Raw genomic sequence first — 15,648 nt, 5'->3', positions numbered from 1 at the left:
AGTGACAATTGAGGTGGAGTGTAAGGTTGGCTTTCTAAGGTGACATGCGAAACTCAGGTGGAAGGTCATGCATCAAATACAAGTGATCAGATTTTGGTTTGGTTCAGAGAGACGGCGCGGAAACAGGCCCTTCGGCCCACCAAGTCCGCACCGCCCAGCGATCCCCGCACATAAACGCTGTCCTACACACACATCGTGGACAATTTACATTTTTATACCAAGCCAATTAACCTACAAACCCTGTACGTCTTTGGAATGTGGCAGGAGGACGAAGATCTCGGAGAAAATCCAGGCAGTCACGGGGAGAACGTATAAAGCCCGTATAGACAGCGTCCGCAGTCAGGATCGAACCCGGGTCTCTGGCGCCGTAAGGCAGCAACTCTACCGCTGCGCCACCGTGACTCCAGATGTCGGCAACATTATTTTTAAAGAGAAAATCCCTTCTTTATCCCTTCCTCTTATAAAGCATAGATGTAAGGAGAAAGAGGCAATGTTTAAAAGGGAAAAAGGGGGAATGGGGTTGAGAGGGAAAGATAGATCAGTTATGATTGAATGGTGGAGTAGACTTGATGGGCCTAATTCTGTACCTAGTACTTATGTACTTATGAAAAAAGACACAAAGTGGTGTCGTAACTCAGCGAGTCAGGAGGCATCTTTGGAGAACATGTTCTCCATGTTTCCTCCACAGATGATGACCGAGTTCCTCCAGCACTTTGCTATTTGCTCAGGTTTCCAACATCTGCAGTCTCTTCCACAGTTCCACAGACAGGATCAAAAACTCTCTTTGGGCTCTTGTGAACTGCCATGGTGAGGTCTGCTACATGACTTGACCAGGTTGTTTTGCAAAGCAGAGCATTTCACTGTACAATAAAGTTAAAGCCCTGTCCCACTGTACGAGTTCATTCAAGAGCTCTCCCGAGTTAAAAAAAAAAATCAAACTCGTTGTAAGCAGGTGGAATGTACGTAGCAGGTACGTCGGAGCTCTCGTCGCTTAGCGGCTCGTAACGCTAACGGCAGGTACTCGGGAAACACGGTGAGCTCGGGAAGATTTTTTCAACATGTTGAAAAATGTCCACGAGAGCCCCGAGCACCGACGAGCGGCCATTACCGTAAATCTCCGAGTTCGAACCAGGGCAAACTCGGGAGAACTCTTGAATGAACTTGTACAGTGAGACAGGGCTAAAACATTGTTCATATCATTGAACCGAGTCTCTGGTGCTGTGAGGCAGCAGCCCCTACTGCTGTGCCACCCCACCCCCCTCCTCTTTCACATTCGTCCACCCCCTCGTCCGAACCAGCAACCTGTCTGAAGAAGAGGCCTGAGCTGAAATGCCCTCCAGAGATGGGACCTGACCCATTCGTTGAGTTACTCCAGCACCTTGTGCAATTTTCTTTTGTAAACCAGCATCTGAAATTCTTTGTTGCCCGTCCTTACCTTCGTCCGTTTGGATCCGAGGCACCTCTCTCTTGGCCGGCGAGATGCACTTGATGATATTCCCCATCACCAGGCCGTCCATCTCTGCAAAGTCCTCAAACGAGCAGTTGACCCCCGCGGTGAGCTCAGGCACGTTGTGTGCCTCCAGCACCAGCTGTGGAAGGGAAGGCACAATGTCAGAGGTGGGGTCTGGTCAGTTCAAGTTCAAGTCAGTTTATTGTCATGTGTCCCTGATAGGACAATGAAATTCTTGCTTTGCTTCAGCACACAGAACATAGTAGGCATTTACTACAAAACAGATCAGTGTGTCCATATACCATAATATAAATATATACACACATGAATAAATAAACTGATAAAGTGCAAATAACAGATAATGGGTTATTAATAATCAGAGTTTTGTCCGAGCCAGGTTTAATAGCCTGATGGCTGTGGGGAAGTAGCTATTCCTGAACCTGGTTGTTGCAGTCTTCAGGCTCCTGTACCTTCTACCTGAAGGTAGCAGGGAGATGAGTGTGTGGCCAGGATGGTGTGGGTCTTTGATGATACTGCCAGCCTTTTTGAGGCTTCGACTGCGATAAATCTCCTCGATAGAAGGAAGGTCAGAGCCGATGATGGACTGGGCAGTGGTTATTACTTTTTGTAGTAAACACTGCCCAGTAGACTGGACTCCAACAGGTTTAGTTAAGTTTGGTTTAGAGATGGGGCACAGAAACAGGCCCTTCGACCCACCGAGTCCGCGCCGACCAGCGATCCCCGCACGCTAACACTATCCTACACACACTAGGGACAATTTACATTTATAGCAAGCCAATTAACAGACAAACCTGTACGTCTTTGGAGTGGGGGAGGAAACCGATGTCCTCGGAGAAAACCCACGCAGGTCACGAGGAGAACGTGCAAACTCCGTACAGACAGCACCCGTAGTCAGGATCAAACCCGGGTCTCTGGCGCTGCAAGCGCTATAAGGCAGCAGCTCTACCGCTGTGCCACCGTACCGCCCGAGAGATGGACCTGACCATATCCCACAGGACTCCCTCCCTGTGCTGCTCTATTCTGGCACAACATCCTGACATGACTGATAAGGGGTCAGCCATTTAAGACTGTAAGGAGAAGAAATTATGGACCAAATGCAGGCAGGTGGGACTAGTGTAGCTGGGACATGTTGGCTGGCATGGGCAAGTTGGGCCGAAGGGTCTGTTTGCACACTGTATCACTCTGACTCTATGTTATATTGGCATACATGGGAATGAATTACCATAGATGTTACGATCACCTGAATCACAGTTGATTGTCTCCAAACAAATGCTGGCACCTCTGACAGTGCAACACTCCAGCAGTACCTCACCCGCAGTGTCAAGCTGGGCTGTCTCTGACTTGAGGGGCCGAATGGCCCAATTCTGCTCCTATCACTTATGAACTCATGTGGGACTTGTGCAAGGGTAAAAGTGCTTTGCACCAAGCCAGGATATCTATACGGCGACTGGACTGGGAAAGATGGAAAGATGAGTTCAATCTGGGCGCACAGTGAGCTGAGAGCAGCCAGAGTCTCAGCATCTCCTGTTGATACTAGGACAAAAGCAAAAAGCTCCTTCTGTTCAGTCTGGCAGCAGGCTCCTGTGTAACCATGGCAATGCCTTTAGCTTCAAGCCACTGGTTTAAAGTGGCAGCCTCACCTCATGTAGACAGTTCCAGCGCGGAAAAAGATCTGTGGCGTAGATGCGGCAATTCTGGTGACAGTGGAGACTGCAGACCTTCACATGACAAGGCAGGCAGCAAGCTCACTTTTAACCCGAGTAGGTGGATGATATATTTTTACGGCAGAGATAGATAGATTCTTGATCGGTACGGGTGTCAGGGGTTATGGGGAGAAGGCAGGAGAATGGGGTTAGGAGGGAGAGGTAGATCAGCCACGATTGAATGGTAGAGTAGACTTGATGGGCCAAATGGCCTAATTCTGCTCCTATCACACGAACCTATGAGAATATCTAGCAGGGTGGAATTCTGCAACCCCAACTTTCATCTCAGAAAAACCAAAGCTCATGATTATGATTCAGTTGTTTCTTGAATCATGATTCACTTGTTCAAGAAGGAACTGCAGATGCTGGAAAATTGAAGGTAGACAAAAATGCTGGAGAAACTCAGCGTCTATGGAGCGAAGGAAATAGGCAACGTTTCGGGTTGAAACGTTGCCTATTTCCTTCGCTCCATAGAAGCTGCCGCACCCGCTGAGTTTCTCCAGCATTTTTGTCGACCTTTTCTTAATATTGAAGTGTTCCTCCGAGTTCCTCCTTTCTCCGTCCTGGGTTAGTTTGCGGCTCTGCTGAATTGGGCAGGAAATGGCAGCGTGAAAGGTGATCACAGGGCAAGTGGTCCCCCCACTCTGCTCACCATTACCCCTCAGGCCCAAGCTCACGCTGCCTCCAGTGTTGCGGGCATCCCCTATCACTGGATAAGTGACGTTTCCGGTCGAGACCTGGAGTATTGTGAGCGGTTTTGGTCCCCTTAATTTGAGGAAGGACATTCTTGCTATTGAGGGAGTGCAGCGTAGGTTTACTAGGTTAATTCCAGGGATGGCGGGACTGTCATATGCTGAGAGAATGGAGCGGCTGGGCTTGTACACTCTGGCTTTTAGAAGGATGAGAGGGCATATCGCTGAAACATATAAGACTGTTAAAGGCTTGGACACGCTAGAGGCAGGAAACATGTTTCCCGATGTTGGGGGAGTCCAGAACCAGGGGGCCACAGTTTAAGAATAAGGAGTAAGCCATTTAGAATGGAGACAAGGAAACACTTTTTCTCACAGAGAGTGGTGAGTCTGTGGAATTCTCTGCCTCACAGGGCGGTGAAGGCCGGTTCTCTGGATGCTTTCAAGAGAGAGCTAGATAGGGCTCTTAAAAATAGCGGAATCAGGGGATATGGGGAGAAGGCAGGAATGGGGTACTGATTGGGGATGATCAGCCGTGATCACATTGAATGACGGTGGTGGCTCGAAGGGTCGAATGGCCTACTCCTGCATCTATTGTCTATTGTCTATTGTCAGGCATACTGTACATAATGTGTGTGAATGGATTGGACTTCATTTCTCCCAGTGCCTCACTTTGTGATCAATCTTATTTTACTCATCTTTAGACGTTTCGGCTTTAGAGATACTTCGAGGAAACAGGCCCTTCGGCCCACCTAGTCCGTGCTGACATTATCCTAATCCCAACAATTTCACAGAAGCCAATTAAAGTACAAACTTGCACAGGAATGGATTTTCATTCAACCTGTTGATTAACCTTTTAGTTTTAATTATTTTAGAGATACAGCAAGGAAACAGGCCCTTCGGCCCACCGATACTGCCTTGACCGATGATCGCCCAACCACTGGTTCTATCCTGCACAATTTACAGAAGCCACTTAACCAACAAACACGGACGCCTTTGGAGTGTGGGAGGAAAACAGAGCACCTGGAGAAAACCTACACTGTCACAGGGTGAATGTACAAACTCCGTATAGACAGCACCCGTGGTCGGGATCGAACCCTGGTCTCCAGCGCTGTAAGGCCGCAACTCTACTGCTGCACCACCCCTCAGACCCAAATAATGCCTCCAGTTTAATGGGCATTCCCTTCCGCTCCCCATCTGTCTCTCAGATCAACAGTAACTAGAACATTAGGAACAATTTGAGCTGTCTAAATAATAACAACTTTCCTTTATACTGCATATCTGAGAAAGGTGATCACCATAAGAAGATTGTCACACAAAGCTTAACACCAGGCCGTGAAAGGAGGTGAACTTGGACAAAGAAAATATTATGAGCATCAGAAGGGAGCTGTGCAGTACATCAATGTAAGGGAAGGTTTCACAATTGAGTGGCTTGCCCTGGATACAATATTGAATTAGACAGCGCTGTTTACTGTCTGTAATAAAGGATGATCTGTTTATTGGTTACTTCTGTCTAACTGTCTGGACTTGCGACGGGAAAGAGGAATCACACAGGAACTGAGAGAGGGAATGGGGTGAAGAAATTTAGCCTGGGGTTTCCACCATTGAGGGCCTTGGTAGCTGAAGGCAAGGCCACAAATGTCCCTTGGAACACCATATCCGACACACCTCAAAATGTCTTTCATACAAAAGAAACCATGCTGTCTGTACGGAGTTTGTACGTTCTCCCCGTGACCTGCGTGGGTTTTCTCCGAGATCTTTGCTTTCCTTCTGCTCTCCAAAGACGTGCAGGTTTGTAGGTAAATTGGCTTGGTTAATATGTAAATTGTCCCTGTTGTGTGTAGGATAGTGTTAATGTGCGGGGATCGCTGGTCGGTGCGGTTTCAGTGGCCGAAGGCCCTGTTTCGCTGCTGTTTCTCTAAACTAAACTAAACCATATCACACATGGATACGGAGAAATTTATCTCACCCGTCTGGACTGTTTGGAAAATTTGACAAAATGCAAATGCTCTCATTCCCTTCATTGGACTTAATACAGTGCCAAAGTATTGCATTGTTGCTGATCAAATTAACTTGCTTCTTATCTATGTGCGAAAGAGATTAGCGGATGACATTATGTAAGAAGCAATTGTAGATGCGGGTTTAAACCGAAGATAGACACAAAAAGCTGGAGTAACTCAGCGGGACAGGCAGCATCTCTGGAGAGAAGGAATGGGTGACGTTTTGGGTCGAGACCCTTCTTCAGACATTGGTCATTTGCACTATGATGAACTCGGGTACACCACTGATTTTCCGGCACCCTTGGTTCCAGAGACTTCAGGATTATCCGTTTTGCCGGATCAATAGGGGTCACGGCCTCCAGCAGGAGTCTAACGGTACTGGACCGATCTGCCTCGGCAGCCGAGAAACCGAGATATCGGCCCACAAAGCTGTACATCTTTGGAGTTTGGGAGGAAACCGGAGCACCTGGAGAAAACCCACGTGGTCACAAGGAAGTCGTACAAACTCCGTACAGACAGCACCCATAGTCAGGATCGAACTCGGGTCTCTGGCGCTGTGAGGCAGCAACTCTACCGCTGCACCACCGCATCACACCTAAATCCATGTTATCCCACTTTCGATCGACATGGGGCAATTGCCATAGGGCCAATTAACCTACAAACCTGCACGTCTTTTAGGATGTGGGAGGAAACCGGAGCACCCGGAGAAAACTCACGCAGTCACAGGGGGAATGTGCAAACTCCACATGGGGAAGCACCCGAGGTCAGGATTGAATCTGGGTCTCTGGCGCTGTAAGGCAGCGACTTTACCAGCTGCGCCACTGTGCTGCACATCTTCCATGGAGCGCCTCCCCCCCTCCAAAACAAGAATCGTTGCCCATTTCCAAGTGGTTTTGGGCATCGCATCTGTCTTCCCGCCCCAACGGATATCCCGTGCATTTTCTCAAGACCTGCACTCAGGTGCAAAGGCTTTCTCTTATTTGTTTCCCCCCCCCCCCCCCCCCCCCCCCCCATACCCCCACCCCCCCACCCCTTATACCCCCCCCCCCCCCCCCCCCCAATATACCCCCCCTGGCGCACACACACCTTTTATCCCTGATTTTTTTTAAAGGAAATAAGACTTGAATTTATGGTCTGAAAATAATAGGCTGTCACTTATAATTTCCACCGCAGGCTGGAGGGGCTTCTAGTCCTAGGCCTCAAATTGCATTTCGGAGCGAGTGTTGCTGGCAGGCTGCACTAAGAAATAATTTGCTGTTGGAATACAAAACCTGTCACTTTTTTTATCAGCAAATGGAAGCTGGCAAGGTGTAATTTCATAACCTATGTTTTAAAATAATACAGTCGCCTTTTTTTCCCATTTCCTGCTGCAATTACCTGTGGCTGGGGATCAGCTGTGGTGAGTGACACACAGACACACAAAGGAATGCTACTGTTTCTACTTCTCTCTCCACTGACCCCACATGGGGTGGCACCATAGCACAGCGGTAGACTTGCTGCTTTACAGCCCTGACAGCGCCGGAGACCCAAGTTCGATCCCGACTACAGGCGCTGTCTGTACGGAGTTTGTACCTTCGTCCCGTGACCTGCGTGGGTTTTCTCCGACATTCGATAGACGCACAGGTTTGTAGGTTCATTGAGCTTGGTATAAAAATTAAAAACTGTCGTGTGTGTGTGTGTGTTGTGTGTGTGTGTGTGTGTGTGTGTGTGTGTGTGTGTGTGTGTGTGTGTGTGTGTGTGTGTGTGTGTGTGTGTGTGTGTGTGTGTGTGTGTGTGTGTGTGTGTGACACACAAAGGAATGTGTGTGTGTGTGTGTGTGTGTGTGTGTGTGTGTGTGTGTGTGTGTGTGTGTGTGTGTGTGTGTGTGGATAGTGTTAATAGACAATAGACAATAGGTGCAGGAGTAGGCCATTCGGCCCTTCGGGCCAGCACCGCCATTCAATGTGATCATGGCTGATCATCCTCAATCAGTACCTCGTTTCTGCCTTCTTCCTGACTCCACTATTTTAAGAGCCCTATCTAGCTCTCTCTTGAAAGCATCCAGAGAACCTGCCTCCACCGCCCTCTGAGGCAGAGAATTCCACAGACTCACCACTCTCTGTGGGAAAAAGTGTTTCCTCATCTCCGTTCTAAATGGCTTACTCCTTATTCTTAAACTGTGGCCCCTGGTTCTGGACTCTCCCAACATCGGGAATATGTTTCCTGCCTTTAACGTGTCCAAGCCCTTAACAATCTAGTACGGGGTACTTAATGTGCGGGGATCGCTGGTCGGTGCGGACTTGGTGGGCCAAAGGGCCTGTTTCCGCACTGTATCTCTAAAATAAACTAAACTAAATATCGGTACAAAACCACATCACTGCAAATGGTGAAGAAATACATAGGACACACATCTGAAACCAATCGCTGCCAAACTGTGCCAGAAAGGTACCATTGGCAATGGGGGGAAGCCAGTTTCTAGTTCATCATTCATAAGTCATAGTAGCAGAATTAGCCACTTGGCCCACTGAGTCTACTCCGCCATTCAAACATGGCTGATCTATCTTTCCCTCCGTTAAATAACGTAAAGCTATGCCCTCTGGTCTTTGACATTTCTATCCTGGGAGAAAGAATCTGACTGTCTACCCTATCCATGCCTCCCATCATTGTAGAAACTTCCATGAGGTCTATCCTCAACATACAATGCTCCAGAGAAAACAATCCAAGTTTGCCCAACCTCTCCTTGTAGCTAGCACCTCCCTAATCCAAGTACCACTCAGGTAAACCTCTTCTGCATCTGCCCCAAACCTTCCACATCCTTCCTGTAATGGGGTAACTAGAACTGCACAGAATACTCCAAATGTAGCCTAAGCAAAGTCCTGTAGCTTCCTGACTCTTACACTCAAAGTCCTGATCAATAAAGGCACGCATACTGTATGTGTAGGAAAGAACTGCAGATGCAGGTTTAAATCGAAGATAGGCACAAAATGCTGGAGTAACTTAGCAGGAATGGCAGCATCTCTGGAGAGAAGGAATGGGTGATGTTTCGGGTTGAGACTGAAGGAAGGTCTCGACCCGAAACGCCACCCATTCCTTCTCTCCAGAGATGCTGCCTGGCCCGCTGAGTTACTCCAGCACTTTGTGTCTATCTTCAAGCATACTATAAGCCTTCTTTACCACTTTACCTACTTATGTTGGTTGCCACTTTCAGCGAGCTAGGGACTTGGACCCATACTCCTTGTGTGTGTGCTGTGTTTACAAATAGTGCATCTGTACAGGTTAGTGTATCTATGTTATCCTAAACCAGGCAGCATTTGCACTGGTGAGTCTGCACGTCCCTCCTAATGTGGGGAGCCCATTTATTTGCTTAAAGCAGCAGCAAATTTCCCCCCTTCTTCATTCAGTTCATAAGACATAGACAATAGACAATAGATGCTGGAGGAGGCCATTCGGCCCTTCAATCCAGCACCACCATTCAATGTGATCATGGCTGATCATCCCCAATCAGTACCCCATTCCTGCCTTCTCCCCATATCCCCTGACTCCGCTATCACAGCTAGTGGTCAGTTAGTCATAAGGTCGTGTGATAGGAGCAGCATTAGGCCATTCGGTCCACCAAGTCAACTCCGCCATTCAATCATGGCTGATCTATCTCTCCCTCCTTTCCCCCTTAACCCCATTCTGCCGCCTTCTCCCCATAACCCCCCACACCGTACATTTTGTAACGGATTTCAAACAATGTTTCATATTTTTTTTCAGGAAACAAAGAACATGAGAGCGCCCGTTATTGATAGCGTGTGGAGTGTGGGAGCTGGGCATGGGGAGGGTGGGGACACTCACCACCACGTTATACTGAGAGACGGAGATGTTGCTGGGCCTCACGCTGAGGCGGACGCACTGCCTGATGTCGGAGGTGAACCTTCGGAGCTCGGTGGAGCGCTTGCACATATCTTTCCTCGTGCACCTGAAAAGAAAAAGAGGCTGACGTGAGATAAAGGGAAACCATCCGAGCCCACACCAACCCATGTCTGAGCACCTTCAGCTGGCTTCCAGACCCTGGGGATAGACACGGAACGCTGGAGTAACTCCGCGGGACAGGCAGCATCTTGGAGTGAAGGAATGGGTGACGTTCCGGGTCGAGACCCTTTTCAAAATGTTGTGCCTTTCTTAAGCAACATCTACAGTCCCTTCCTACGCATTCAGATCCTGGGGTACAGGCAGTGTTTACATTCAGGTTAATTCTGGCCACCAGCATCGAGGGGCAGTGAAAAGCTTTTGTTTGCATGCTATTTAATCAAATCTGATAATACGTAGAAACAAAGAATTTGGTCAGGCAGCGTCTCTGGAGAAAAAGGATGGGCGACGTTTCGGGTCAGGACCCTTCTTCAGGGGAGAAGAGGGGTCCCGACCCGAAACATCACCCATCCTTTTTCTCCAGAGATGCCGCAAGATCCAATGAGTTGCTCCAGCACCTTGTGTTTATAAATCATATCGTACTGTACATAAATAGAATCGTCAAACTGGTACAGTAGGTGGAGCAAAGGGGAATATACAGAGTGCAAAATATAGTTCTCAGCATTGTAGTGCAATAGTCCCATCAAACCAAGTCAAGTCAAGTCAAGTCAAGTCAACTCAAGTTTATTTGTCACATACACATACGAGATGTGCAGTGAAATGAAAGTGGCAATGCTCGCGGACGTTTGTGCAAAAGACAAACAACAAAACAACCAAACAAATTATAAACACAATCATAACATACATATTCTTTTACATAATAAATAATGGGAGGAAAAAAACGTTCAGTAGAGTTAGTCCCTGGTGAGATAGGCGTTTACAGTCCGAATTGCCTCTGGGAAGAAACTCCTTCTCAACCTCTCCGTTCTCACCGCATGGCAACGGAGACGTTTGCCTGACCGTAGCAGCTGGAACAGTCCGTTGCAGGGGTGGAAGGGGTCTCCCATGATTTTATTTGCTCTGGAGTTGCACCTCCTGTTGTATAGTTCCTGCAGGGGGGTGAGTGAAGTTCCCATAGTGCGCTCGGCCGAACGCACTACTCTCTGCAGAGCCTTCTTGTCCTTGGCAGAGCAATTCCCAAACCAGATGGTAATGTAAGTCCAATGTCCACAATGGGGTAGAGTTGAATCGGAAGGTACCCTAGCTTACGGAAGGATCTTATGATGGCTTAGGGGAAGAAGCTGTTCCTGGGTACGGTGGTACTTGCCATCAAGCTTCTGTATCTTCTACCCAGTGGAAACAGTGAAAAGGAATGATTGGGGTTGGCAAGGTCTTTGATTATTTTGGCTGCTGTCCCGAGGCAGCCTGGTGTAGATGGAGTCAATGGTGGGGAGTCTGGTCTGTGTGATGGACCGGGCTACATCCACCAACTTCCTGTGGCCTTGGGGACAATGAGGCTGGATTCACGATCCTGGCAAATTGTTCCCCTCCACCCACCCCCGAACCTTGACACGAAACACCGTTTCGGAGATTAATGGGCCAAAGAATGAGACCTTCTTGCACACAACGGCAATAGGATGCCTTTAGTGTGGTAAACCCTGCCAAGGGTCTTCAAAGGAGCTTCATCAACCAAAACGTCATCTCAAGACACGTGTGAGGAAATGGACCCAGTGTTTGGTTAAATAGACTTCCAAGAAGCACAGTGGAGGAAAAGATAGAGGAAGGCAGAAAGAGTGGGTTGGAGTCGGAGATTTAGATTAGTGACGCAGGTTCGATCCTGACTACGGGTGCTGTCTGTACAGACTTTGTGCGTTCACTCCCATCACCACATGGGTTTTCTCAAAGATCTTCGGTTTCCTCCCACATTCCAAAGGCTTGCAGATTTGTAGGCTTGGTGTAAGTGTAAATTGTCCCTAATGTGTGTGGGATAGTGTTGATGTGCGGGGATCGCTGGTCGGTGGGCCCAAGAGCCTGTTCCATGTTCCGGGTCAAGACCCTTTTCAAAATGTTGTGCCTTTCTTTTGGCAACATCTACAGTTCCTTCCCACGCATTCAGATCCTGGGGTATGGGCAGTGTTTACATTCAGGTTAATTATGGCCACCAGCATCGAGGGGCAGTGAAAAGCTTTTGTTTGCATGCTATTTAATCAAATCTGATAATACGTAGAAACAAAGAATTTGGTCAGGCAGCGTCTCTGGAGAAAAAGGATGGGCGACGTTTCGGGTCGGGACCCTTCTTCAGGGGAGAAGAGTGTAAATTGTCCCAAGTGTGTGTGGGATAGTGTTGATGTGCGGGGATCGCTGGTCGGTGGGCCGAAGAGCTTATTTCCATGTTCTATCTCTAAACTAAACAAATCTAAGATACAGAATGAAAAAAGGCTGGTCGATGGACATGGTGGGCCTATTTCCACACTGTATCTCTAAACTAAACTAATCTCTGTGACTCTAGGAACGCACCTTTCTTGCCCTCGCTTTTCCTTTTAAAGCACTTATTCTGTCAGGTGTGGGAATGGAGCCGGTGAGGAGGGTCAGCGAATGAAACTGGCCAAACGACAACGTGAATGAATGAACAACTCTCCCAGTGGCTGAGCGTGGACCAGCAATGCATTATTAAGGCTTCACTAACTGCGGGACTACTTGGTAATAGGATAAGTGTGTGAAGTAATACATTTCAGCTCAGTTGGAAACCTTCCACAGCTCTTGGCTTGCCCAGACCCTGTTGGAGAGGAGCGAGGGCTTTCAAGGGAGTGTAACACAGTTCCTCACCCTTCCTTCCAACTGACTCAGCAAGGGCCGCTAGTCGTGGATAAGGCAATTGTGTGGGAAGGAACTGCAGGTGCTGGTTTACGTCGAAGATGGACACAAAATGCTGGAGTAACTCAACGGGTCAGGCAGCATCTCCGGAGAAAAGGAATAGGTGACGTTTCGGGTCAAGACCCTTCTTCAGACTGAGAATCGGGGTAAAGCGCGATGAGATATGGAAAGGTTCAGGACAACTCCGAGCCAGCACCGATAACCAAGGTAAGGTGGAGCCCACAATGGTCCATTGTTGGCTGTGGAAGAGGTGATAACGAAGGGACATATGGATGCAAACAGTGGAACTAGCAGGACGTCTAGGGCGAGGGTGGGGCGGAGAGAGAGGCAATGCAAGGATAACTTGGAAATTAGAGAAATCAATATTCGTACTGCAAGGTTTATAACTTGATAAAGTCACAAGCGATAGGAGCAGAATTAGGCCATTTGGCCCATCAAGTCGACTCTGCTGATCTCTCTATGGCTGATCTATAGCTCCATCCAAACCCTATTCTTCTGCCTTCTCCCCATAACCCCTGACCCCCGTACTAATCACAAATCCATCTATTGTAAAGCTGTAACGGTTGTAAGCTGCCCAAGCAAAATATGAGATGCTGTTGTGGGTTCTGCCCTGACCATATGTCGCAGAAGATTCTCAACATCAGGCCCAACTGAAATACATTTTCAGGGTCACCTATTCCTCGCCAAACGTCTGGCCAGGTGCCACCAGGTTGAGAGGAGAAGAAATCAGACAATTGGGAGGAGGGGATCTGACCTGGTGAAAGCGAGAGGCAGTCTGTTCCTGCCTTCCTCCTTACCCAGCAACACATCCATTCACCTCAAGAAAGCACATGGTATGTTAGCATTCATAGCCAAAGGATTTGAGTAGGGAGGTTCTACTGCAGTTGTACAGGGTCTTGGTGAGACCACACCTGGAGTATTGCGTACAGTTTTGGTCTCCTAATCTGAGGAAAGACATTATTGCCATAGAGGGAGAACAGAGAAGGTTCACCAGACTGATTCCTGGGATGGCAGGACTGTCTTATAAAGAAAGACTGGATAGACTCGGCTTGTACTCGCTAGAATTTAGAAAATTGAGGGGGGATCTTATAGAAACTTACAAAATTCTTAAGGGGTTGGACAGGCTAGATGCAGGAAGATTATTCCCGATGTTGGGGAAGTCCAGAACTTGGGGTCATAGTTTATGGATATGAGGGAAGTCTTTTAGGACCCAGATGAGAAAATCATTTTTTACACAGAGAGTGGTGAATCTGTGGAATTCTCTGCCATAGAAGGTAGTTGAGGCCAGTTTATTGGCTATATTTAAGAGGGAGTTAAATGTGGCCCTTGTGGCTAAAGGGATCAGGGGGTATGGAGAGAAGGCAGGGATGGGATACTGAGTTGGATGATCAGCCATGATCATATCGAATGGCGGTGCAGGATCGAAGGGCCGAATGGCCTACTCCTGCACCTATGTTTCTATGTTTCTATGTCTCCTGGTGTTTGTCAGTTCCCCATTCTCTACTGTTTCACGCAGGAATGCGTGGATTAACCTATTTTGAGAGTTTGAAGGCACTGGGCTTATATTCGCTGGAATTTAGAAGAATGAGGGGGGGGGCTCATTGAAACGTAACAAATAATGAAAGGCATGGATAGAGTGGATGTGGTGAGGATGTTTCCACTAGTGGGCGAGTCTAGGACTCAAGATCATAGTCTTATAATTAAAGGGTGTTCAAGTTCAAGTTCAAGTGAGTTCATGTGCCCCTGATAGGACAATGAAATTCTTGCTTTGCTTCAGCACACATAACATAGTAGGCATTTACTACAAAACAGATGTGTCTCCATATACTACAATATAAATATATACACACATGAATAAATAGACTGATAAAGTGCAAACAACAGATAATGGGTTATTAATAATCAGAGTTTTGTCCGAGCCAGGTTTAGTAGCCTGATGGCTGTGGGGAAGTAGCTATTCCTGAACCTGGTTGTTGCAGTCTTCAGGCTCCTGTACCTTCTAGCTGAAAGTAGCGGGGAGATGAGTGTGTGGCCAGGATGGTGTGGAATTTCTTTAGTCAGAGGGTGGTGAATCTGTGGAATTCTTTGGAATTCAAGGCCAGGTCAGTGGATATTTAAGGCGATAGATAGATTTTTAAGAGATAGATAGATTCTTGATTAGTATGGGTGTCAAGGGTTATGGAGAGAAGGCAGGAGAATGGGGTTAGGAGGGTGAGATAAATCAGCCGTGAATGAATGGCGGAGTAGACTTGATGGGCCGAATGGCCTAATTCTACTCCTATCACTTATGATGTTATGCTCCTCCTGAATTAAGTGCAGGATTTAATAATCACCGTCTATAAATGAGCTCTCCAAAATCAACACCTTTCAGAAATCTTATCCCCTCCTTTCCCACAGAAAAGCATCGTTAGAACATTAGATCATCTTTCAAAACCGCCGTCATGCAGTACAAGTTGCATTATTTTTGCATGCAAGTTAAATTTGCCATTGGTTATAGGAAAGAGATTAGCATACGAATTAAATCACAGCTTTATTACGAGCATCATTCTTAATGTACTCAGTAATGGATTCTGCACCCAACTGTGTTGCAAACCATTAAAAGACTTTCTTTAATGGTGACTATTCACAGTGTGTGGATTGATATGCATTGGGGTGTAACGGGCTCCAATAAATAAAACCTAGAGGTTCATCAGCTTGACGCCAATAATGACAAACCACCAGAAGTCAACACAGCTGCCTTTCCATACCTCCAGTTCCCTCCCCTCTACCTTCAGTATGAAGTCAGGTCCTGACCTCAAACGCCACCCATTCCTTTTTCTCCAGAGATGCTGCCTGACCCGCTGAGTTAATGCTGCACTTGGTGTCTATCTTCAGTATATACCAGCCACTGCAGTTCATTTCTCCAGGATGAAGACATAGAAACATAGAAAATAGGTGCAGGATGAGGCCATTTGGCCCTTCGAGCCAGCACAGCCATTCATTGTGATCATGGCTGATCGTCCCCAATCAATAACCCGTGCCTGCCATCTCCCCATATCCCT

General features: G+C 47.6%; 1 protein-coding gene across 1 annotated transcript in view; it reads right to left on the bottom strand.

The window, feature by feature from the left end:
- plxna4 (plexin A4) overlaps nucleotides 1–15,648 on the bottom strand; it is a 485,825-nt gene that overhangs the window by 151,111 nt on the left and 319,066 nt on the right. Inside the window, 2 exon segments of the mRNA XM_055653389.1 lie at nucleotides 1,436–1,589; nucleotides 9,680–9,803. Coding sequence (XP_055509364.1) covers nucleotides 1,436–1,589; nucleotides 9,680–9,803 — 278 coding nt within the window.

This window comes from Leucoraja erinacea, chromosome 22, assembly GCF_028641065.1.
Source record: "Leucoraja erinacea ecotype New England chromosome 22, Leri_hhj_1, whole genome shotgun sequence".
NCBI classification, from domain to species: domain Eukaryota; kingdom Metazoa; phylum Chordata; class Chondrichthyes; order Rajiformes; family Rajidae; genus Leucoraja; species Leucoraja erinaceus.
The sequence above is the reverse complement of the archived record's forward strand: the minus strand, read 5'-3'. Positions and strand labels throughout refer to the sequence as shown.